General features: G+C 33.5%; 1 protein-coding gene across 5 annotated transcripts in view; it reads left to right on the top strand.

The window, feature by feature from the left end:
* Nucleotides 1-23,766, top strand: part of LOC114342253 (trithorax group protein osa) — a 449,443-nt gene extending 425,677 nt beyond the window's left edge. For 4 of the 5 annotated variants that reach the window (XM_050663326.1, XM_050663324.1, XM_050663325.1 and 1 more), the window contains 4 exons: nucleotides 6,550-6,815; nucleotides 14,852-14,999; nucleotides 15,772-17,318; nucleotides 22,082-23,766. In XM_050663326.1, the coding sequence (XP_050519283.1) occupies nucleotides 6,550-6,815; nucleotides 14,852-14,999; nucleotides 15,772-17,318; nucleotides 22,082-22,852 (2,732 nt within the window). In that variant the 3' untranslated portion in view covers nucleotides 22,853-23,766. The remainder of the gene's footprint in view (nucleotides 1-6,549; nucleotides 6,816-14,851; nucleotides 15,000-15,771; nucleotides 17,319-22,081) is intronic. The other variant, XM_050663323.1, reaches the window with a different exon arrangement.
* The last annotated feature ends 3,043 nt before the right edge of the window (nucleotides 23,767-26,809 follow it).

Below are 26,809 nucleotides of genomic sequence, written 5' to 3'. Positions count from 1 at the left end.
CATTGGAGTCAATAAAAAGCATAAAATTTGAAAGAATGAAATGTCCTATATTATGCAATTTAAAAAATTTGATAGCAGATTTAAATATAACATTTGTATGGGTCAAAGGTCATACAGGTATACTAGGTAATGAAAAAGCTGATAGTTTGGCTAAGGAAGCAGTACTTAACGGAGTTCTTTGTAATATTTATACATTACCAGACGTCTTTCATTTGATAAAAAATAAAATAAGATTAAAATGGGAACGACAGTGGGAAAATACTGTAGAAAACTCACAAAATACCTACTTTAAAATACATCCTACCCTACCATCCTCACCTCTATATATTTTCAACTACCCTACTTCAAAATTCTTTTCGGCAAGTGTTTTTCGACTTAAAACAAATCATGGGCGATTTCCATCGCACCTTGCTAAGCTGGGCATTATACAGTCCTCGGCCTGTAGTTGTGATCAGAACTCTTACGGAGATCTAAATCATATATTTTTCGGTTGCAAAAAACATTTAAAAAAATCCAATGATTTAATTCGTACACTTATTGAAATGAAATATTTTCTTCCATTAAATCTCACACACATTTTGTTAGCTGCCAATAAAAACACCTTGGAACTTTTAGTAAATTTTATTAAAGAAAATAAAATACAAATTTAAAACGGCATAACCCACATCTCTGTAGTTATACTATAAGAAAATTCCTTTTACAACTTTCTGTGGCAAATGGACTTGATTCCATGCCATTATCTTTCCACACACACACTCGCGGGTTAAAATATTTTTTTTCCGACGTTGCTATCTCTTGGTCCATATTCATAAAATATAATTTTAAACATCTAATGTTAATAAATTCGTAGTAAAAGACTTTGCACGTATTTCTTTTTGAACGTTAAAAACGACTTACCCTGTATTTTGTTTATAGAAGCGACTATTTTTAGTCGCCTTAAAAACTTAATGCTTAGACCAGGTTTTCTGATTAAAAGGTACAATTGATTGGTAGAGTTGGTGATACACGAGATTTATTTTATCAATTTCTCAACAGTTGATAAAAATGATAAATAATATACAAATACTGTTATCGCTAGTTATATTTCGTATGAGCAACCCTAAATATATCGGCATTTCACACGATTATAATATATCCCGGTATTTTCTGTTTTTTTGCGGTATTTATAATGACTGAACAAGTGACTAGGAGTGTGACCCTTCTGGATCTGTTGGTTTACAAACCATATTCAAATGGTTAGTGTGTTTCCTACTTTAAACTTTGCTGTGAATATTTTAATAGATACTTTTAATTTTGAAACATCGCCAAAATATTTTTTATAATTTTAACGTTTGTATTTATAATTTTAAGGCTATTAACATTAAAATTAAACTTATTAATATTTATACTTTATTCGTTTGCAACTGATAGCTCATTACAAATGCATATCTTCACTAATCTACAAATAGCGGGTAAAGTGGTCAAACTGAAATCACTGTTGAAATGTAGTTAGTCACTTATTATATTTCAAAGAATCCACCCTGTTCACATATAATTAAAAAATTAGAGCGTGTGCCGACAGAAGTGAATACTTCTTATAAATTCGATTATATTAGGTTCGATTCAATTAGATTTCATTTTATTTAATATATATTATGTCTATAATTTAATATATAAATACCTACCCACTTTAATATACAGTGTGGAAGGCACTTATGGAATAAAATTATGTCTGCCCTTGTTTCAAAAAATTATAAAAAATACTGAGACCCCTCGATTTTTAAATAAAAATGTGCACTTTCTAAAGAGTCCATAAGCTTTACTTTTAATGGAGCACCCTGTATATTTTTATATTTTTAAAAGCTGCTTGACCACCTGATTTCAACGAATAATACAGGGTGAAATTTTGAAATTTTAAAGCGTGGAAACCACTTATGGAATAAAATTGTTTGTGTCCTTATTTTAGAACATTATATAAAAATGCTGGGACACGTCTACTTTTAAATTCAAAAGGGCGGTTTACAAACAAATTTAAATATACAGCGTGATTCACGCAGTAGTCCATGATCTTTAGTTTTAGTGGATCACCCTGTATATTTTTATTTTCTTAGAAGCTACTTTACAACCTCATCTCAAAAAAGTGTATTATGCAGGGTCCATTATGAATAATACAAGGTGAAAATTTGAAATTATTTATAAATTTCGTCAAGACCTTAAATACAAAATCCAATAGATTTATACTTTTAGTGTAGAAAGTGTATGTCTTTATTTAGCTAATTTAAAAATAATACCATTATTTAAAGTATGATAAATTATTAATTTCAAAATTTTATGTAGGTTTTTAATATCTTGACGAAAATTATACATAATTTTAAAATTTCACCTTGTATTATTCATAATACTTCCTACATAATACACTTTTTTGATGTGACGTTGTTTAGCAGGTTCTAAAAATATACAGGGTGTTTCATTAAAATTAAAGATCATGGACTATGCTAGACTTGCGTGAGTCACCCTGTATATTTAAATTTATGTTTAAACAGTGCATATTTGAATTTAAAAGTTGACATATCTTAGCGTTTTTTATAATTTTCTAAAATGAGGACACAAACAATTTTATTCCATAAGTGGTCTCCACACACTATAATTTCTAAATTTCACCCTGTATTAATCATAATATACCATATTATAATATAAATATTATATTCATAATATACATGATGTAGTTCGATGAAATCAGGTTGTTAAGCAGCTTTTAAAAATATAAAAATATATAGGGTGTTCCATTAAAAATAAAGCTTATGGACTACGCTAGACTTGCCTGAATCACCCTGTACAATCAAATTTAGGTTTAAAAAGCGTATAGTTATATTTAAAAATGAACGGGTCTTAGCGTTTTTTTAAATTCTTTAAAACAAGGACAGAAATAATTTTATTCCCTAAGTGCCTTCCACCCTATATAATATAAAATATACCAAAGATTCTGATTCTACCTGTTAATTTTAGGATGTCACGATTTTGAATGGCGCCCAATATGACTTTACACCCGCCAAAATTCCATACCGAACAATTATTTTTCAAATCAAAATATCTTTTTAAACCAAAATCAAAATATTTTAAAAACAAAAAGGATCTCCGATTGCGGGAATCGAACCCGAACCTTCTGGGTGAAAGCCAGGTATCGTAGCCAATAGACTATAGACTATAGACCATAATATGGATGTGAGACATCGAGATAAATATTTGACATAATAAGTTCTAAGGTTGTTTACCATCTACTTTCATATTATTTTTTCTTGCTTAAAAGTTCCGGAGTCGCGCTAGCTGACAGACATTTTCGTTATCAAACAAGTACTAACCACCAAAATAAATTCATAGAATCCATGCCAGACTATAATATTTATCAATAATTTAAAATTTAGTTTAAATTTGACGGATCTGTCAAACTCAAACGTAAACAACATATATGCCTTGTTGATACATAACAACATTATAATTTATCCAGACTTAGCCATACGGAGACTCCCTCTAAGGAGAGAATTGACTCATCCCATATACCTACGGTATCAAAAGGATTGAGCTCTGGTGGGACTCCTTCCATGTTATCGAGCCCTAGCTGACTTGGTATGCAGGTGTATCTCCCAAACATTTTCGTGCACTTCTGGCCGTCGCGGTAGTACAGCTTTCTGCATGGTATTATAAAGATATTCATTGAGACCCAGTTTTTTTGTGCTTTCGAGGAGGGTCTTCGGAATGACTCCAGTAGTAGACATAATAATCGGTTTTGTCTGGGTGCTTTGCATTCTCCATTGTCTCCGTATTTGAATTTCCAGATCTCTCTTCTTGGCGATCTTTTCAATAAATTGAGTACGTAGATTATTGTTGTTAGGAATCGCCACATCAATGAGTGTTGTTTGTCTCGGTAATTTTTTGACTAATACGAGATATGGTCTATTATTTGCCACTGTTTGGTCTTTGAGCACAGTGCGGTCCCAGTATAGCTTATACTTGTCATTCTCAAGCATACTCTCAAGAACGTATTGATAATATGGGAGATCATCCGTTTAGAGAAGTCCAAGTTTGATAGCTATCTCTTGATGAAGAATCTTTCCTACTGAGTCATGCCGTTCCTTGTATTCAGTTGCAACAAATACCTGGCAGCACCGGTAATATGTTGATGGTTTCTTGGGCTTGACATCCATATCGGCATTTGTCGTTTTGGACCTGAGGGTCTTTGACGATATATTTCAGGTAATTTTTGGTTGGTATAACCTGATCCTGAATGGCCAGTAATAAACCTTCTGTTTCGTGGAACATCTTTCCTGATGTCAATCAGTAGTTCTACGCTATATTGTCGACATAATCTTGGCTGACCTCATTGGGATGTCACCCGTGTAGAGGTTTACCCATCCAGGTGCGCATTTTTTCGTCCTTAGTAAGCGCCGGACTCGACTTGCGATTTGTAGTCGCGCGATTATTTTGTCGCGAAGATTGAACACATTGTTTCAAATACAAGTAAATCCATTTGCGACTAAATAATCGTGGATTGACTTGTATTTAAAACAATGTATTCCCTACATAGATCTCTACCGAAGGGCGTGACGCCTAAACCGGTATACATATATGTATAGATACGTATATTATGGTATTTATACTGCAAGCTAATCTCTAGCGTTACGAGACTCTCTCGCGTCACCATTTTGAATGACGCCCAATATGATTTTACACCCGCCAAAATTTCATACCGAACGATAAGAAGTATTCACTTCAAAATCTTACTGCCGCAGAACGTCGTATCTTTCCTCTATTGAAGTAGTCGAAACCAAATTATTATTAGATCAATAATTATTATGGAATTTTTCTCGTACCAAACGGAAAATTTAAACTGCCTTTTCTAGAGAATTAACATATCGGAAAAAAACGGGAAAAATTGGGAAAAAAACAGGGTTTTTCCAGACCATTTGAAAAATTGGAAAAAATGGGAAAATTTGAAAATATATTTTAATTGAGACTTAAGTGTACTTAAACTAAGAGACTTTAATTTTAAGTGTCAAAACCGAAACTTCAAAGGTAGAAAGCACATTATTTAACCCAATTGCTCAGTGGTATATTTTTATCTGAGTCTGAATCTGAATCTTCAGACCAAGCATCTGATTCAGACTCGATCTCCGCTTCACCATCCTGAACGGATAACACAACATGATTTTTGCCAGTCTCATTTAAAAGTGGATCTGGTCTAGTATCGTAAATCAATATCTGTTTTTCGTTTATAACCAAATTTAAATGAATAGCAACAACTTATAAATTTTATCCTGTAATAACATATTTTTTTTGCTTGTATATATGAGGCCGTGTAAAGACCAGTTTCTTTCTGAAGAGGCGGAAGATGGAGGTCTATTTAAAATTCGGGAGGCAATTGGCATAAGTGGCTGCGATGTACATAAACCTTGCTACCATATAACGGGATTAGTACTACATATTTGCACTATCCCATAAAGAATTTCGACTAAAAAATCCAGTTTTTGTTCTAAATTGGGCTAGATTTGCCACCACCTTCCCTACATGTAGGTTTAGGCCCAGTCTTTTCACCTCCGAATAAATAGTTATCGGGAAGTTTATTCGGCAGATTACATGTAAATCTGTCAAATAAACTTCGCGATACTAGTTATTCGGAGGTGAAAAGACCGGGCCTTAGTAAACAAGCCATTTCAGAAATGAAGTCTATGGTTTCCATTAGTTGGTCTTCATTCAATTATTCTTCTTTAAAGCGAGCATCAAGAGGCTGCAAAGTGAATCAGCTTAGAACAAAATTTGTAGCGTTTTTCAACATACATATTTTAGTAAGCTTTCGATAAGAGAACTAATCTGATTAACTTGTTGGGGAATATTTTTTAATACCGTGTCTTTTATATACCTACTTAAAGACAAAAGGCATTTCTGATAATATAGATCTATCGAATTCTACTAAATTTATTGATTTTGATACGGGATGCATAATTTGTTTAGTATATTGTAACAAATGTCAATTTTTCCGTATTTTTCCGGAAAAAAACAGGTTTTTTTCCTGAACCCAATTTTTCCGTAAATTTTAAATCTCTAGCCTTTTCCAAACAGTGGTGTGTGAATGCGTATGCATGAAATGCTAGGGCTTTAGTTGTCGTATTTCCTACTGCGCTTCCTTTTATGTATTTGTCTGTAACCGTTGGCTGTATTGTTGGTTTAAAAAAAGTCGCTATGAAGGCCACCTTAGCGTGAAGCGTATGTCCATGTTCAATCCTTTTTGTACAGTCATCAGTAGTGTTTTCGATGGGAAAGTTAGGACATTGAGTGTATGAACGAAGGAAATTGTCATTGTTGTTGTTTTTAGAAGGAATTTTATTTATATGATTTCCTTTAGATATTCCAGGGATATGATATCTGTACAGTTCACTTCGTTTCTGTTTTGATTTTTTTCGTTATTCTGTTGTTTATCCAACAAGTTATTCTACATACTTGGTCGTTTTTTGCTATATTATAACCCGGAATCCATACGAAAGAAACTAGGTTAACTCTGTTTTTTTTTTGTTACAGGTTATCCTCCATCAGTAAGACCAGTGTATCCTCCTTATTCCGGCGGTGATTCTTCTGCTCCTCCACAAAGTCCCAACAATGCGCAGGGTCCACCTTCATCTGTGGCACAGGATCCTTACCGATACAATACGACCCAAGGCTCAGGATACAACCCACGACCTGCATATGGACAAGCTCCCAGTAATTCTGGACCACCTACTTCTCAGTCAGCCGGACCTGGAAATTATGCTCCACATCCAGATTACTACCGCCAAGAACAAGTACAAGTAAGTATTTTTCAGGGGGGAACTTTTAAGATATACAGGGTGTCCAGAAACTCTACCGACAAACGAAGACAGGAGATTCCTCAGATAATTTTAAGACAATTCAACTAAATTCACCTAGTTCGAAAATGCTTCCTAACGGCCGGTTTCAAAAGTCAAGTTAACTTGTGGTTAAGAGATAACCAGAGGTTACCCCGAAATATGTGTTTCACAATATCAGGTCAACGGCGAAGTTGTGGTTAACCGACAGAATTTTTAACCAGAGCTTGGAGTGATGGTTAAGCTCTTAACTAGAGGTTATCCTAACCTAATTTAAAAGCATTTAAATCTTCATCTAACAATACATCCTCGTTTTCTGATACTATTTCATCTTCTATTCTATATCATCATAAAAATCGCTAGCAGTTACAATTTCCTGTAACTCAGCCTCAGTAAGATATTTGCGGGCCATATCTTATATGTACACAAAATACTAAGAAACTATAATAATATACGCCAGGAAATAATAATAATGACTAACTGTAGCAGACAGGAATATCATGATTCGTACATAACCGGCACCACAATCTAAAAATAGATTTTGATAACACGCAGTGTAAAACTACTTGGGATTCCACATAATAGACGGTATTTTACTAAACATCAACTTCAGAATATATTTTTTATTCGTAAAATATAGGGAATTTTTTTTATTTCAAAATATCAGGATTCAGGATATCTAGAATGATTGAAAGTCAAATAAAAAAATAATGAGTTAAAAATTGAAAATAATTTTGAATTTATTAAAGAAAAGCATATGCTGGGGTCCAAATTTACTCCCTTTGGTCATCCAAAGGTTAATACATATATATCTGCTAAGTTTTATTGTTTAAATTCGTCAAATATTTGTTATTGGTATTTAAAAGATTAGGAAGCAAAAGACTTTTAAAACCGATTTTCTTTAAGGTATGTTACTAGTTTTTACAAATTGTATACCAACTTAATTATTAAATTTGTTCTTTAAGGGGAAAAAACGGTGTTTAGTCAGTCACCCGGTTTCGTTAAAATAAACAGAGAAAACTCAGTCAGGCTTAATTAGATTAATTGGTAGGTGACAATTAGAGACAAATCATAACATAAAGCTGGATATCTCTCGAATTCAAAAATAAACAAAATTTATTGGTTTTAAATAAATTTCTTTCTCTGTTAAAACAAACAGAGAAAACTCAGTCAGGCTTTTATAGATTAATTGGTAGGTGACAATTACAGACAAAAGATAACAAAGCTGGATATCTCTCGAATTCACAAATAAACAAAATTTATTTGTTTTAAATAAATTTCTTTTAAATAAGTTCTTTTCTGAGTTAACAGCATTAAAATTTATGCTCCAAAAATTTTTCAAAACTTATGATCCAAAAATGTTTCCAAGAAAATGTTATTGTTTTTTTAGAATAACTCCATTAATTTTTATGATATCAGGTTTAGCTAAAAACCGTTTCAAAGGTAGTTTCAAGGGCTATAACATAATATTGAAAGTTAATCTTTTAAATCCCTTATTTTTTAAAGATATGTTTACATGGTTACATTGTTCTCGCAGTAAGATTTATGTTGTTCTGAAGCTATTTTCTTGTGGTATTTTTGTAATCATCTATTTTAAATGGGAAATAAGCCACAATTTAAGAAGTTATAACGTATAAAGTAATAAGAAACGTTAAAAAATCAATTTTTTATTTAAATTGTGACTTATTTCCCATTTAGAATAGTTGATTAGTAATATTTATGTTTTAAACGTTTCTATCTCGGTAATTCTTTGTCCTACAAAAATAATGAGCAAAGTAAAATATTTGCTAAAGAAAAAACTAAAATTTGGTTTTTATCATTTTTTACGCATATCGATTATTTTGGAGTTATCATCGAAAGAAAATAACATTTACGACAATTTGAAAAATTATGATTTTTTTAAATAATTTTTTTTTCAAAAATATGCTTTCCAAACCTTTCAAAATTTTTGAGGGTATTTCTTATGCTAAAATAAAAAAGTCTTATAGGGCCTACTGTAAATTTTAATTTTTGTGGAAATAGCGTATGTTTAATTTTTCACCTTTTCCTAAAAAAATTGAAAGGGTTCTCTTATTTTCATCATAACTTGCTTAGCTTTGATGCTATCAACTTCATCTGGAGTTCACTTGATCTTAAGTACTTTGACAAGTGTTTAGTAAGTATATGTTGTAAAATGCATCGTTTTCCCGTTATTTAAGCTTGAGTATTTAGATTTGAGTACTAGCCAAAAAAATATACATTCAATCACCTATAACTCACTTTTAATTAATTCTAAAAGGTTTTTCAAGTAAGGAGTATATTAAATTTTTTATTATCTTTAATTTTGGTAATCATATCTATTTTGTTAAAACTTATAGTTTTTGAATTATTTATGAAAAACCGCTTTACTCCATGCATTTTTTTCATGAAAAATTAAAATCTTTGATCTTTAGTAGCTCAAAAAGTATTGATTTATTTTAATAATTAGACAACAAATTTTACTTACAATTTGTCCATCTATCGATTTGTTGGGTTATTGTTGATAAAATAATTTTCACCCCCGAAAAGGGGTAACATCCACTCCCAGGTTAAAAACGCAAGTTGGCACCATATCACTTTTGTTTTTTGAGGTATGCCCTAACTACTGACCAATTTTCATGCAAATCGATGGAGGTTCAACGAAATCGGAGGTGAAAACCTTTAGTGACTGAACTAATTTTCCCCTTTCACCCCTTATTGCTACTTCCTGTATCTACTGAGGTGTCAGCCTGAAAGAGATCATAGTTATCAATATAAAATGGACGCATTTCACAGGACAAACTCCATATTACTTATGACGATGATTTTTCGGCTCTAGCTCTCCGTCTATAACTGTGAGGCGGGTACCCGGGACGTTTTCATCCACTTGAAATTTGCAGATACATACAAAATCCGTAGCGGTGATGCTAGAAGGGTATTGGTGAAGTTGCTGTTAATGCTTAAGTGGAAGAACAACAAAAAAGCTAGATTATACACCACTAATTAAATTAACTGTCACAATCAACAATAATAAAGTAACTGGAATTTATGACAGTGGATCTACTATAACACTTGTAAACTCAAAGATTATTGAAGATGTTAAACATAATATGTTGGAGAGTGAACAAACATTTAGAACCATTAGAGGTGTGGAAAAAAGTTATAATAAAATAAAGTTACATATGAAAATCCATAAAATAGAACAAGAAATAGATGCTTATGTGATTAAAATGATAATTTTTCTTATGACGTATTGCTAGGATTAGATGCTATTAAATAGTTTCGTTTACTGCAAGATGAAAATTTGAATATTCTCCAAAGAGTGGATGAAAATAAGAGAAGATATAAATACATTAAAGAAAAATTTAAGATACACTCTGGACCAAAATTACCCGGCCACCTTAAAAATGGGTTATTTTTGATGTCTTATATCTCCTAAACCTGTTGTCCGATTTAAGTGATTTTTTTAATATGTTATAGCCCTATTCCTTGACAATATCGTTATAATAATATTGTTGCTAAACAGGTAAATTTTCATTGTATACCGGGTGTACGAATCAAACTGTGTTTTTTTCTTAAAGTTTGCACCACCCTGTGGAATATTCTACCATTTGTAGAATACTGAAATTCAAACCTAACTATAGCCTCATGCTTTCTCAACATTTTGTTGTTTGATTGATTCGCTTATGTTGGATAATAAAAAAGTTAGGTGCTTTAACAACTAGACATGCTGTTTATCAATATAGGGTGTTTTTAAAAAATTTTGGCAAAGTTTAAGGGGTAATTCTGCATGAAAAAATAATGACAGTTTGTTTTATAAACTTATGTCCGCAAATGCTTCGTTTCCGTGATAGGGGGTGTTGAAATTTTTCTGACAAACTGATGATTTATTTATTGCTTTAAAACCGGTTGAGATATGCACACGAAATTTAGTGAGTTTTAATACGTAGTTATTGCACATTTTTTTGGCAAACAATTAAGCATTTAATATTGACCATTGGCGCGCATACGGGTAATATGATGGCTCATATTACCCGTATGCGCGCCAATGATGAATATTGAATTCTTAATTGTATGTCAAAAAATATGCAATAACTACGTCATAAAATCCACCAAATTGCATTTGCATATCTCAACCGGTTTTAAAGCAATAAATAAATCGTCAGTTTGTCAGAAAAATTTTAACACCCCCTATTTTGGAAACTAAGCATTTGCAGACCTAAGTGTATAAAGCAAACTGTCATTATTTTTTTATGCAGAAGTACCCCTTAAACTTTGCCAACATTTTTTAAAAACACCCTGTATTGATAAAAAACATGTCTAATTGTTAAAGCACCTAACTTTTTTATTATCCAACATAAGCGAATCAATCAAACAACAAAATGTTAAGAAAGCATGAGGCTATAGTTAGGTTTTAATTTCAGTATTCTACAAATGCTATAATATTCCACAGGGTGATGCAAACTTAAGGAAAAAACACAGTTATACACCCGGTATACAATGAAAATTTACCTGTTTAGCAACAATATTATTATAACGATATTGTCAAGGAATAAGGCGATATTAAAAAAATCACTTAAATCGGACAACTGGTTTATAAGATATAAGACATAAAAAATAACCAATTTTTAAGGTGGCCGGTTATTTTTGGTCCAGAGTGTATATCAAATGTTATTAATCCCATAGGAGATATGTTAATATATATGAATTTTTAAGGCAAGATAGCAAGAATCAACATCAAAAATATGATTATGCAAATGAAACCACAAGTCTCGCAGTGAATATCCTAACCACACATATACACACATTTATTTTTCCTTAATCTGCAAAATAAACTCCACAACTCAATATAAAATCCCTAAAATATATATACAACAAATAGTCCTAAAGAAATATAACAATTTATTGAATTTATCCTAATAAAAATTAATCAAAACCCATCTGACTGATCAGCCGATCTGATAATTCTCCATAAAAATGTTATTTCTGGTGATCACTGTCCATAATTTCCTACCAACATCAGAAGCCGTGTTCGTGCTGCATGCCCCGAGTATGCCCAGAGGGAGAACGCCTGCGCATTACGTTTTCGGAGGGCAATATTCGACCTTATTGAACGTCCAATTTTGTAATGCGCAGGCGTTCTCCCTCTGGGCATACTCGGGGCATGCAGCGCGAACACGGCTAGAAAAATAAAACAAAACTTACCATGAGGTCAACTAACCATGATTGAATCTGTGGTTGTGAAACAGCATCTGTCAGTTAGACTGAGGGCAAAGGTTAGTTGACCGCAACCGCAGATTGTGAAACTGGCCGTAAGGGAGCTACAGCTATTTGAAGATGACGTCTTGTAATTAGTTTTTCTTAAATACCTCCAGAATACTTCTAGTAAAAAAATGAAAATTGGTAAGCGTATTCATCGTCCAGAGGTAAATCGATTCCATCTATTGCGAATTTCTAGTACCGGTCATAGGCGTCCGTTTTGGGTAGGCCAATGGTTATTTTATCCCATAATTTTTTTGTCGAACTTTTAAGCATTTCTGAATGTGGATTATTAAATTGTGAGGTATTCTAGTACTAAAAGGTACTATTGATTTAAGTCGGTAGGACACACAGTTTTCTAGAAAAATCGATTTGAAAAATTTTTCGTTTCTTGAATTTGAAAAAAAAATAAAAAATTTTTTCAAAAAAAGGTGTATTTTACCAATTTAAAGCAAGAGTAACTTTTAGAACTAGAATACCTCATATTTTATAATCTAGTGTCAAAAATGCTTAAAAATTAAACGACAAAAAAGTTGTGTGATAAAATAACCGTTGGCCTACCCAAAACGGACGCATATGACCGGTACTAGAAATTCTCAATTAATGAAATCGATTCGTCTTTGGAATATAAATAAACGTATACCAGTTTTCGTTTTTCTAAATAGTTTTTTTTTAATTTTTGTTGGAATTCAAAAAACGAAAATTTTTAAATCGATTTGTCTAGAAAAAGCAAGAGTACCTTTTAGTACTGAAATACCTCACACTTTAAAAATCCAGAGTCAAAAATGCTTAAAAATTAAAGACAAAAAATTTATGCGATGCAATAACCGTTGCCCTACCCAAAACGGACGCCTATGACCGTTACTAGAAATTCGCAATGGATGAAATCGATCTATATCTGGAAGATAAATACGCCTACACCAATTTTTATTTTTCTAAGTAGAAGCGTTCTGGAGGTACTTAAGAAAAACTATTTACCAGACACCATCTTCAAATAGCTCTAGCTCCCCGCAGGAAGCATTTTAGGACTAGATGAATTGGGTTAAATTTTCTTAAAATTATCTGAGGAATCTCCTGTCTTCGTTTGTCGGTAGAGTTTCTGGACACCCTGTATAAAATCAAAATAGAAGAATTCAACATCAAGTACACATTGGCATAATAACACTGAAAACTTGTGTCGTTAACTCTAACTTTCTGTGAAATTTGATAACGTCATGAGAGGTATTGCTGCCTAAATTGTCTGCAATTTTATATTTAGCTGCAACTCTATTCTTTTCAGACCATGATATTCTATTCTTTCATTTTCGTATTTCGCGCGGTGGAGACTGGCATTATCATCCTATTGTCTAAAACTACTACAAATGTTGTCACAAATATGGCTTTAACTCTTCTCCGATATCAAGGTCATCATTTCATTCATGAGAATTACTAAGTACGTACGGCCATCAAACTATAGTCCTCCAAATATGCAATCTGAACCACCACTACAAAGCAGGAATATACAAGTGTTATTGTATCTTGTATCTGTGAATCCTTTCCCTCTGTACTAGTATGCTCCTTTCGTACTTGTACAAATTGAATCATAACTCCTCCGCAAACAGAAAATGCGTGCTCAGTTGAAAATTTCAGTTACTGTGTTCTCTTCAATGTGCATGTTGTTTCATTTTGCAGCCACCCCTATGAAGAATCTTCTGCGTGAGTGGTTGCTCGTTTTCGTTGCTCCTCTATGTGTATAAGCTGTAGTTTCAGTTGTTATAGTAATATCCGCTATCTAAGAGGTTCATTAATATTCAGTAGGGTGGGTCGAAAAAAAAAAAATAATGTTTCATTTTTTAATCTCTATACCGCGGAAAACTTGCGCTTTGGGTATATAGGTAAAATGCAAAGTAAAATAAAGTTATATATTGAACCCCCAGCTAGCGCATCATACTTAAAATTCAGTTTTTTTCAGAAATCAAGACATTTTTCAATTATTTTTACAATCTTTAGCCAATATTATTTGAACGTGCTATAGTGAAAACTGTTTAGTTAATAGTTTAAAAAATAGGAAATAAATTTGAAACAGACAATATCTTTTAATTTGCGGTAGCGCAAAATACTCAAAAATTGGTCAAATTCACATATTAGCACCTCAAAAGAAGGTGTGGTCTAATATGTTGTGTTGGGTGTTAATAGCACAGTTTTCACTATAGCACATTCAAATATTATTGGCCAAAGATTGTAATAAAAATAATTGAAAAATGTCTTGATTTCTGAAAAAAAACTAAATTTTAAGTATGATGCGCTAGCTGGGGGTTCAATATATAACTTTATTTTACTTTGCATTTTACTTATATACCCCAAAGAAACATGAAACATTATTTTTTTCGACCCACCCTAATATTCAGCTCAGCGGAGTGCTATTGTTCGGGGCGTGAAATTATATAAACAAGGGATCATTTTATAAAAGAGGTAGATCTCTTGTTTATGGAATTCCCCATGTCGAACAATAGCACTCCGCTGAGCTGAATATTAATGAGTCTCTTAGATAGGTGGTACTACTATACAAGCCAATGTCATGCTCTATTCATGACACTTAAGTCATACAATACATTCAGCTATTGAGAGACTTCTTGAGATAAACCTTGTATTTATTATAGTGTACCAATTCCACAATGATTAAAATAGTTTGTTGACTAATTGAATGTATCAAAATTATCACTATATTTGTTCAGAGAAAAAATTAATTGAAAATACCTTTGCAGCAGGGAACAGGCAGTGGAACTGGATACACAGGAGGAACTAATTCAAACAAGAATATGCCACCTCCTGGTCCCCAGCCACCAAGAAGGCATCCTGATTTTGCCAAAGATCAGCCCTACACCTACGGTCAACCTCGCACTCCTATGTACAGTAAGTATTCATATAAGATATGATATGCCTACAATATATGTGGAATTTTCCTTTAATTAATATTTTGTGGCATTAAAAACATCTATTGAAATACAAAAGAAGGTGTAGGATTAAAAATTCAATGTACCGATTGTTTACACAACTGCAGAAAGAGTACACATAATAAAATGGTACTTTGGTACTACTTAAAAAAAAACAATCATTGTTATAAGTGCAGAACACTCAAGAAATATTTCCTGATGATCATTTTAAACGGATGGAATTATATGAACTTATGATGGAAAAATTCATGAAAATAATCATTTTTTGAAGAATATTTTATTTACAGATTGAATCCTCCCTCACAATTCCCAAGAAACAATCCATCGGTTTTACGTTATTGGTCTCAGGAAAATAAGTATTAAAGTTTGTTTGTGCATACACAGTATCCACAAATATAAACGCAGTAAAATATCTTGCTAAGATATAAAAAATTACTTCGAAATGAAAGTAATCCTGCACTTCAACATCTTAAAATCAATTTAAACGAAATTTGGTTTTAAAAATATGATTTAAAATTAAAAATAAGATAGGTTGTGAGAGGCTTTAATTTTTCGCAAACGTGTGATTAGTACACAAGGTATAATAAAATGGCTCCCTCGGTCACCCTACTTAACTCCTCTAGATTTTGTTTTTCAGTATATATATTTTAATTTCCACATATGTTCTAGACGTAGTATATAGTACAGGGTGAGCGTCAGAAAGCAAGAAATTTTAATTTATTTTATTTTAGGCGGTTGGCCCAACAATACCCAATACAGACCTCCTCAGTATGGTGGAACTCAAAGTAGTGGTCCGCAAGTCACCCCTCAACAGTGGAGTCAGAGTGGAAGGCCTGCAGGTCCTTGGCCCGCTAACCAAAATTACCAACAGCCGCAGCAAGGTCCTCAACAACCTCCATGGCAGGGTATCGCACAACCAACAGGACAAAATGCAAATGTGAGACCGCCAGTTCATAGGCCTGGGAAACCTTTTTCAAACATCATGACATCGGGTGGTGGAAAAGGAAATCAAGCGCCACCCTCAGCCAGCAATACTTATAGTCATAGTCAGATGCCTAAACGAGAGATTATTTTTCCGCCAGACAGTGTAGAAGCTACTGTTCCACTGATTTATCGTAGAAGACGAATATGTAAAAATGACGTAAATCAAGTTGATGCTTGGCGCATTATAATGTGCCTAAGATCTGGACTTCTTTCTGAAACTACTTATGCTATCGATATGCTTAACATTCTTTTATTTGACGACTTGACTATAGGATATTTCGGATTGTATCAATGGCCTGGTTTACTTGATCTGTTGATGGAACATTTCAAACGTAGTCTTTCGGATATGTTTGACGGGCCCTTTCCACGTGAAGAACAGTCTGTAGAAGAGGAAATTGATCTTGGTGGTGTTTCAAAGCCCATAGATCCTAATTTAAAAACAACCATTTTAACTGAAACTCCTAATTATTCCTTTTTATCTCGCAAAGGGCATCCAGTGAAATTAGTGGATAGGGATGAAGATATATTCGTTCAAGATCACGTGAAAGATTGGGATACAAAGGGAGATCCAAATCGTGCTAATATTTTAGCTGAAATTCCAACTGATCCTTGGTATACCAGTGCAGATCATATTTTACCTACTTTCCAAGCTGAGTTTGGACGTATTCCATTCCATATGAGTTTGGATCATATTGTAGTAGTAAAATCGGAGGAGGATAAAAGGGAACCTTTAGAAAGGAAAATCAAAACCCCTCCACCCGATGAAACGCCTCCTGACGAAGCTCCACCACCTGCTAAAGCTTGTGAAAAGAGACGAAGGACAAAGACATTAAGTGATGTGATATCTCGAATTAAGAAAGATTCTGAAGCAAGCGACATGCTCACGTTAGAAACAACAGACAAAATAAAGACTGAGGTAGTGAGTGAGGAAGCGAACTGTGAGGAAAGTCCAAGTATAGATCTGAATATTAGTGTAAATGGCGAGTGCGGTGATACGAAGGAACCAGCTGTGCGGGATCCATCAAGTACCTTAAAACGTAGGCGAATTTCTGACTATGAAGATGAAGCTTACACTAGAGATGAAGCTAGTTTAGTGCTCCTTACCGAGAGTCAAGACAATATTGGCAAACGGTGTCTCTGTCTCTCAAATATTCTTAGGAGTCTTACATTTATTCCTGGTAACGAACTAGAGTTTGCCAGAAGCGGCCAATTCTTAGCACTTATTGGTAAATTACTTCTACTACATCATGAACATCCGCCGAGGACGCAGAAAACGAGAAACTATGATAGAGAGGTAAGCAAGACCATCACCATTTTATTTTATTTAGTGTATGGCTTACATCAGAGAGTAGGTAATTAAATTTAGATTTACACATTTTACAATACATTACAAACAGATGTCAAGTTTTTTTATACACTCACTGGCACAAAATTCTGCCACTAAAAATTTTTGATTAAGTTTGACAATTTATACTTTATTATTTGTACTCCCATTTTCAAGATTCTTGCATCAGTTTGTAGGTACATGTATTGATATCGATTGTTATTATTCTGGTAACAAAAAATTTTTGCTTGGATGGGGGTGAATGGAAGCCTTGTATTTTCTCCTAACTTTAAAAAATTCTGTGGAAAAATTAAAGGACTGAGTTTGTTTCATACTCCTTTCGTATTATCTTTGGAGGCATCCCTAAGATTTTGTTTTTTGAATTATCCGAATATCTCTTTTCTTGTAGCTGTAAATAAAAACACTGATTTGAAGGTTTATTTAATTAAAGTTATCAAATGCACTAAAATTAAGAACACAAAACAAAATTAACAACAAAACAATTCAATAGCGGGTATGTCCACCTCTCGCAGCAACGACTGCTCGCAATCTGTTTGATATCGAATAAATAAGATGTGTTATCCTTGCCTAGGGAATAGTCCGATATTCCTCTATCAGGGCCATAACTGTACCAAATTTTCTGGAGACCTAGGTAGCCATTTTCAATCCATCCCATAAATGTTCGATAGGATTGAGTTCTGGGCTGCATGCGGGCCATTCTAATCTTATCAATCCAGCCTCTATTAAAATAATTTATGTTTATGAGTTAATCACTGTTTTTATTTACAAAAATAATGTTGAAAATCGGAGTACAAATAATAAAGTTACAAGTTGTCAAAAAAACTTAATCAAAAATTTTTAGTGGCGGAATTTTGTGCCAGTGAGTGTATATTCTATTGACTCTTCGGTTACCATTCAAAGTCCGTAAGGTTGTCTGTGTATGCTCTGCTTGGGCAGTTACAGCACCGCAATCACAAGAAGGTGAGAAGTTTGTCCCATCTGTAGAGGGAGTAGGAGCATCTTCCACAGTTTCTTTCTGTTTCAATTAAGGGCTGGCCAAATCTTACAGGGATATTCAAATTCGCCGGGTTTGACTATAATGTTCAGTAGACTATGGTAATGCGGATCTGTCGTACTTTCCCATTCTTCTCGCCATCAGCCATTTAAGTCAAAATTGGATTGCTGCAGCGCTTGACCGGATTTCAGATTTCAGTTTCCAAGAATGTGGGGAATGTCGTGAACTAGAAGTGGATGACTATCCATAATTTTGTTTAATCCTTATCAAATGCATGTTCGCGGTGTAGGTTGGGTGATGCTATGTTACTAAGGGTGGGTAGCCACATTGTGGCATAATTGTGCCTGTGATCATATCCATAGCATGGTTTAGCTGACTGTCGACCAGGTGGGTATGGCTGCTATTCAACTACACTGGTACACAGTATTGTGCCTCCGGATATATCAGGCAAAGGGCGGTAATATCAGGTATATCGCTATACTCAACCTTATCTCCTCAGGTTGTTTGCTTACTTTTCTAGTTCTCACAGGGAATGAGTAGGATCTGAAGTTGTAAGGATATTTGGCTGTTATGAAACTATAATGTCTGTTATGAGGGAATGTAGTGAACGTATGGCGCATGTGTCCTTTCTTTATTTATCTTTTATTCTCTGTGTATTTATTTCTTGTCTATTTTGTCTTTTTTCGCCATTTTTCTTCCATTGATTGTCTTTGTTTCCCACTTTTTCCCTTGCTTACATCACTTCATCTTCTTTATTTATGTTTGTCTCCATCTCCTTAATTTTCACTTGGCCTCCTACTACATCCAATACAAGATACAATATCAAGACATGGTGATTCTGCGAAAACTTGTAAGAGTTTTTAGTCAAATTTGATTAGGGCTTTAGGCATTTTTAAGGCTTCGTAGCAAGCATCAATTGCAAAAACAATTGTGTCCTGAAGAGGTACACGAGAAAGAAAATAATTTTCTGGATCTGAAGTATCGACTAGGCAACGAATATTGCATTTATATTTGGTGCAACATCCTCTTTAGATGGATGTTTTGAGTGATATTAAGTTTCTATCTTCTCTAAAAACATTAAACTGAAGTATCTTATAAAGCTGCTTTATAATTTCTCTAGATTTTTCGAGGTAAAATCAGTAGTAGAGAGAATAATTGGTACTGTCTGAGCCCTTTCCATTCTCTCCTTATTTGTATTTCCAGATCTTTTTACTTGACAATCTTGGTAATCACATCAATGGTGTTTATTTAGTTAATAACTATTATGAAATTTTTCATACTATGTACTTAATAACTAGTATGAAATCTGGTCTATTATTTGCCACTGATTGGTCTGTGAGATTGTCCAATATAGTTTTTTGATTCTTAAGCATACTCTCAGGAAATGACATATTGTTAATATGGGAGATGGCTGGTTTGGAGAGGTCCCAGATGTTATATACTCATGGCCTGTATTTTTCTTTCCAATTTTGCATCCGAAGTGCATACTAATATCATTCGAGGAGAAGGTTTCTACAGCTTTAAGCTTTCGAGTGGAAGCCATTAATTTCAAATCATTCATATACATACAACAGATCATTAACTTTAGTCAGTGAAGGTCTTCAGCTGGGATATGGGGTTCATCGCTACACAAAACCACATTCGATTCAATGAGTCTCCTTGGAGTAGGCACCGGTTTATTGTGACATTTTCAGTTTGGATATTGTTTTCACCAGGTATTTGGAGGTGAATTTTAGTGTTCCTGTCTTTCATTATATGCTTAAAAAATTATTATCCAGATTTAAACCATACGGCTCTCACTCCCTTTAAGGGGAAAGTTGACTCATTGATCATTGATATCTACGGTATCAAAAGGATTGAGCTCTGCTGGGAATCATTCCATGTATCAAGCTCTAGGTTACTTGGTATGGTCGAGTATCTCCCAAACATTTTCGTACACATCTAGACTTAGAAAGTAGTAGGGGAGAGTTGGATAAAACGGGATAGTCGGATAAAACGGGATACCTAGCCTAGAGACCCAACTAGTGTTGCTATCAATCGGACAACGACGAAAACTTGTTCTCAGTAGTCATTTTAACATTCTTAGTTCGTTTTACCTCGATGCCATTATTTGATAGAAAGTTGTTGTGTTTAGAATTGTTTGGCTCTATTTTTTTGGTACTTTGTACTTTTAAGTGCGTTGTTTTCTACATTATATTGCCTATATATATATCTAAACATATAATTCCGGTGACTATTACATTTAATTAAGCACTCATTAACGAATATTCTTATGTGTAGTCTATCTAATTTTACTTTCACGTTTAGGCAGGAGCCATTTTTGTTTTGAAAAATGTCTGAGTTGGACAAAACGGGACACTTATAAGTTGGATAAAATGGGATACAGTTTTTTATGTCCGTTTTATCCACCTATTTATTTGTTGGCCTATTAATTTTTTAAATAGCGATAAAGCGTGTTCTCATACTGCAGAAAAGAACAACATATGTTTATGTGACTCTTGTTCTGATATACGTACCTAGTCCTAAATAAAAGGTCTTATTTCCCATTTTGCAATAAAACATAAAAAAGGCATATTTTTAAGTTTCTGACTACTGAAGATATTGTTTTTTCAAAGGTAAATTTTGCTTTGCAGTCTTATATCTACTTAAATATACTTTTTAGATAATTTTATGCAAAAAATTAAATATTGTGAACCTATCCCGTTTTATCCAACCCTGGTAAGCTAAAACGGGATGTGCAGAACTTAAATATTTTTTTTTACTATTTTCCGGTCATTAAAAATAGCTAAAAATATGTTTTTTGTGTGCTTCAATAAATGTTATACCTATAAAAAATAATAATATGATAATTTCTTTAATATTTTTTCCGTAATAAAAATAAACAAGAATGGTATCCCGTTTTGTCCAACTTTCCCCTACAGCTTTCTACACTGTCTCTTAATTCAGACCTAGCTTTTTATGTTTTCTAGAAGGTTCTTCGGAATGACTCCAATGGTAAAGAGATTAATAGGTATCCATCTGTGTATTTTCCATTCTCCATTGTCTCCTTATTTGTATTTCCAGGTCTTTTACAGATCTCTACTTTACTAGTTACTTTATTAATAGTACAAGATCTGGTTTATTATGCGCCCCGAGTTGGTATGTTAGTACAGTGCATTACCAGTATAGCTTTTAGTTGTCATTCTCATTGATTAGCAAGGTATATTGTCTTAAATATGTTTGTATCAAAAGAAGAGAAAGAGGAACGTCATCTTTCATGGTTAAGCCTCTTCCTCATGTTACTTATCCGTTCCTAACGTTGGCAATTAACATGGCTATTCTGACTTTGTTTACGACAGGTCTGAACATTTGAGAAGTCGGATTTTGAAAGTTAGGGTGAGGCTGTTGGTTCATGCTAGTGAACGACGCTCTTAGTGAAACCTCGCTGTGCCTTACAGTAGGATTTATGAACAGTGGGAAGATTTAATGGTGCTCCATGTTTGATTTTTTAAGTTTTTGATAAAATTTTTACCAATTTTTGCATAGATGATAATGATAGTGTGTTGGCATGGAAACTAGTCCATTTGCCACAGACTTTTAGTAATATATGTTATATTTAGGAATTGACACTTGCCTAACAAATTTATAATATATTATATACCCGGATGCATATAAGTGATTACTAAAATTATAACTAATTTTTTAATTATAGAGCAGTAAATTAGTAATTTTGTTTCAGGAGGATGCCGACTTTGCAGATTCATGTAGTAGTTTACAAGGAGAAGGCGAATGGTGGTGGGAGTTCCTCATACAGATTAGAGAAAATATTCTTGTATCAATATCAAATATAGCTGGCCAAATCGATGTATCATTATTCGAAGAAGAAGTGGCCAGGCCTCTATTAGATGGACTTCTGCATTGGGCTATATGCCCTTCAGCTTCTGGTCAAGATCCTTTTGCTTCTGTAGCTTCTTCTTCATTGCTTTCTCCACAGAGACTAGCTTTAGAAGCCCTTTGCAAGTTATGTGTAACAAATAGTAATGTAGATCTGGTGATTGCAACACCTCCATTTTCAAGACTAGAAAGACTTTGTGCTGTACTCACTAAACATCTATGTAAGTCTGAAGATCAAGTTCTGAGGGAGTTCTCTATAAATTTGTTGCATTATTTGGCCGCAGCAGATAGTCAAATGGCTCGAGTCGTCGCTAAACAAACACCGTGTGTCTCGCTCCTAGTTGCTTTTATTGAGCAAGCTGAACAAAGCGCCATGAATGTCGCCAATGCACATGGGATCAGTGCTCTTAGAGAAAATCCTGATTCTATGGGAACAAGTTTGGATATGTTACGAAGAGCTGCTGCCACTTTAGTATTTTTAGCTAGGCATCCAGATAACCATACTCTCATGGTGCAACAAGAACCGAGATTGCTTGCCCTTGTAATGAGCCAGATACTAGACCAACAAGTAGCTTTATTGCTCGCCAAAGTGCTCTACCAAATATCCCACAGCTAATCCTCCACTCTACCTCTGTAGATACTGAGATGAACTGTTGTCTATGCGGCCTTGATGGTGTACAGAATAGACATACCTAATTACCCGAACTACCCACCCGTGTATAGTGTGATTTTTTCTGAAGAACTTTACTACAAAGTGACAGTGTGCGTGCGAATACGAGTACGAGTGTTTATGAAACGACGAGACGAGACGAGACTTTTGACACCAAGACTAAAGCTCGAGAGATTCCAGAACTCTAATAATGATGATAGCGAAACAGTTCACATAGTGTAACCCTTTAATTGTACCATTTTGTAAATTAAGTTTGTAATAAGGGCATATGTCGTTCTGGAAAATGTTAGTACCATTTTGTAAATTAAATAAGTATGTAATTTATGACATATGTCTTTCTGGAAAAATGTTAAACATACATCCATGTTACTTATCGTTATTTATTATTTGATATAAACAAACAAATAAAGAAGAAAACAGTAGATTCCAACTGCTCTGGAATGGCCTGAATATCTGGTGCAAGCGAAGGCAGTGCAGGTGGTGTCATCTCCATTCTGTTTTCCTGCACACACATACGCAATTCTCTTCATTCATGTTTGGTATTACTGTGCGAATGCTTTATACATACATGTCTGATACTGATTAATTAAATAAATGTACAAATGAAGTACCGAAAATGGTGTTTTTATACAAGTTTTAATTTTCTATGTATATTTAGAATATTTTATACATCCCATTTTAGCTGTTACATTGATTTCTGTTAAAGAACAAGTAAAGACTGTAATCGTAAAATAACAGTCTTGATCTAGAACTCAAATGTAGTTTAAAATATGTGGTGATATTTTTCTGGCTGTAGGTATAATTCATCTTATGTATGATTGATTGCATATTGTAAATTTAAGTAAATGCTAAATACTTTACCACCTTTTTTAATTAATTCAACACTATATTCCCAGAATAAATTCACTTTCTTTATGAGTTCTAGCTGGTAATTAGGAGAAACTGCTGAAACCTTAAGAAAAGTACCTACTTGATAACATTTTTGCAACTTGCATAACAGTCCTATCGTTTTATCGAACCTGCAAAAAAGCTGTCTCCGAAACTCAATGCCTCTATATTTGAAATTTGTACAAAAACCAGCACCTTATCGGGATTTCAAAGTAGTTGTCCCTAATCAGATCTTCTTCTTGATATTCATGACAAAAATGTTGATCATCATGGCAATTTTCCAGCAGCGCGGTAAAGCTGCACAGAGGTCGTGTTCCACTGAAACCAGTTCTTCAATCAGAATATTCTTCCTGGACCTCACTTTCCAAATATTTTTACTTGTATATGTTTATTGATAGGCATCTAATGCTCAAGATTCATTTTGCTTAGGAAAGAAGTGTTTTAAAAAGAATATTCTCTTTATTGAGATATAATAAAAAATTGTAAAAGCTATATGATTGTTGATAGTATCTAGCGAATTTAATAACACATAATTATTCTTCTTTTGGCATCATAACCCTGGATAGGTATTTGCTGGCTATATCCTTTCATTCAGTCCTCTCTTGTGTCCTTTTCCTCCTTTGCCTTACATTCATAGTTTTCAGGTTCCCTTCCACGTCACCCAACCATCTCATTCTGGCCCTTCCTCTTTTCGGTTTCCATTGTAATATTTTCTTTGTTGTTTGTGTATCTCGTGGTCTCTGGACGGATAATTGTAATAACATAAATTATTCTTCTTTTGGCATCATAACCCTGGATATGTCTTTGCCTGTCTGGCTTTATTAGACGGAGAGCTAGAGCCGAACAATCATCGTCTATAAGTAATATGGAGTTTTTCCTGTGAAATGTATCAGCTGTATATTGACAATTATGACCCCTTTCAGCTGACATCTCAGTGGATACAGGAAGTAGCAATAGGGGATGAAAGGGGTGAAAGTTAGTGCAGTCATTAAAGGTTTCCTCCTATTTTGTTAAACCTCCATCGATTTGCATGAAAATTGGTGACTAGTTGCAGGGGTGAACTTTCTTTAGAGCGGGCCACAAAATGTTTTTGTCCTATTACCGAGTGCCGCAATATTTGTTACCTTAACTCGATCGAATTGTTAACTTTTTACTAGGGGGGGTTTGAAATCAACATTTCAAGCACCTTTTTTTGAATTTTTTAAATGAAATAAACATATTAGTACAATTCAAAGAATATTAAAAAAATTCAAGACTAAATATTGAAAAATAAGCCAACGGTGGAAAATTTTTACACACCTCAAAAAAAAAGATTTTGCAGTAAACACCAGAACTCGTTATTGGATCATATGAAACAAAAAATTCAAAAATATTTTATTAGCATGAGTTTCTTGAGGTAACGCTCCAGAGTTTTTTTTTAGTTTTAACGATTTTTGAGTTTTTTATATCACCCAGAAGTCAAAATAACGAAATTTTTTGTAAAAAGGGTGAAAACCAACATTTATTATCGTTACAAAAAATAAGCCAAAAACAAAAAATATCTCGACAGACTTACCTCACGAAATGTCTGAAGAAAATCTATGAAAAACTTCAGGTGGATCTGTCAAGTAGCATTTGATGTTTCTATTTCTCTTTTGGTAGGGGAGCCCAAGCGGGGATTTTTGCAGTTACTCAAGCGCGTCAGATTAGCATATGGGGAGAAACCTGGTACCCTGCAGATGTACCTCTACCATATATTGGTTCTTAACACAGGGGAGTTCGTTAAAAGGGGCCCGAAAAAAAAATCTATCATTAAAAACTCGAAATTGTCAGATTAAGATAAGGTAAGTTAAGTACATGCAAAAGAGTGTATATTTCAAAAATCTGACGATTTGAGCCGGGCGTAAGCCAAAATTTCACAAGAAAAAAGCGAATATTTCGCGAAATGAATGACAGATCGAAAAACTAAAAAATATGTTCAATATTTGTTAAAAATCTATCGAATGATACCAAAGACGACTTCCCACGGAGAGGGGTGGGGGTAAATTTAATATTTTAAGTACGAATCCCGCGATATTTCACGAAATGAACATCAGATCGAAAAACTGTAAAATACACATTAAATATTTTTGAAAAATCTATCGAATGTCACCAAATACGACCCCCCACGGAGGTGGGGTGGGGGTTACTTTAAAATCTTAAATAGGCCCCCATTTTTTTTATTGCAAATTTGGATTTCTTACGTAAAAATAAGTAACTTTTATTCGAAACATTTTTTCGAATTATGGATAGATGGCGTTATAATCGGAAAAAACGATTGTTGGAAATGGAAAATTAAATTAAAAATGGCAAGCGCCCACTAAAATGGAAAACTTTATTTAACTTTTTTTGATTTTAGGACCTATTCTTCACAACCCAATAGGTCCCCGTAACGCTCGAGTGACTGCACATTTAGCATACTTTGTTTGCTCCTCTACTATTTGATTGATCTTTGATTCCCCGCATTGTTTTTGTTTTCTTTGAAAGAATTAAATAAAAAAAATTATGAAATATAAAATTTATTATTTACAAATTTACTACAATATTTATAAAAAATATGAAAAACGAACCTTAATGGCTTTTATAAAAACTTTATTTTAGTTTTATGTCCTCGTTCATGATTCCAGTCCTCAATGGATTTTTATTTGTGTTCATTATTCAAAATGCTTGTTCGCAAAAAAATGTCGAACTATAAATTTAGCTATCTACTTTCGGACATTTGCAAAGATTTGTAAAATGCAAAAATATTGCAAAAATATGCAAATTAATTTATAATTTCTAGTTGAATATAAACTGGAACGCAATAAATTTGAACTGAAAAATGATTTCTTAGAAGTGATAAGGAAAATGATTTTCAAATTCTGTCAGGAAATTACAAATTTTTTCTTCATAAATTTTAAACTTATATTTTCTGGTACAGTATTGAATGATTTTAGTGAGGGAAATAATTGAACTAATTCTTTCTTTTTTTATATGATCAATAAATATAATGGAGTG

Source organism: Diabrotica virgifera, chromosome 10, assembly GCF_917563875.1.
Source record: "Diabrotica virgifera virgifera chromosome 10, PGI_DIABVI_V3a".
Taxonomy (NCBI): Eukaryota; Metazoa; Arthropoda; class Insecta; order Coleoptera; family Chrysomelidae; genus Diabrotica; species Diabrotica virgifera.
Note: the sequence above shows the minus strand (reverse complement) of the source record. Positions and strands in the feature narration are given on the sequence as shown.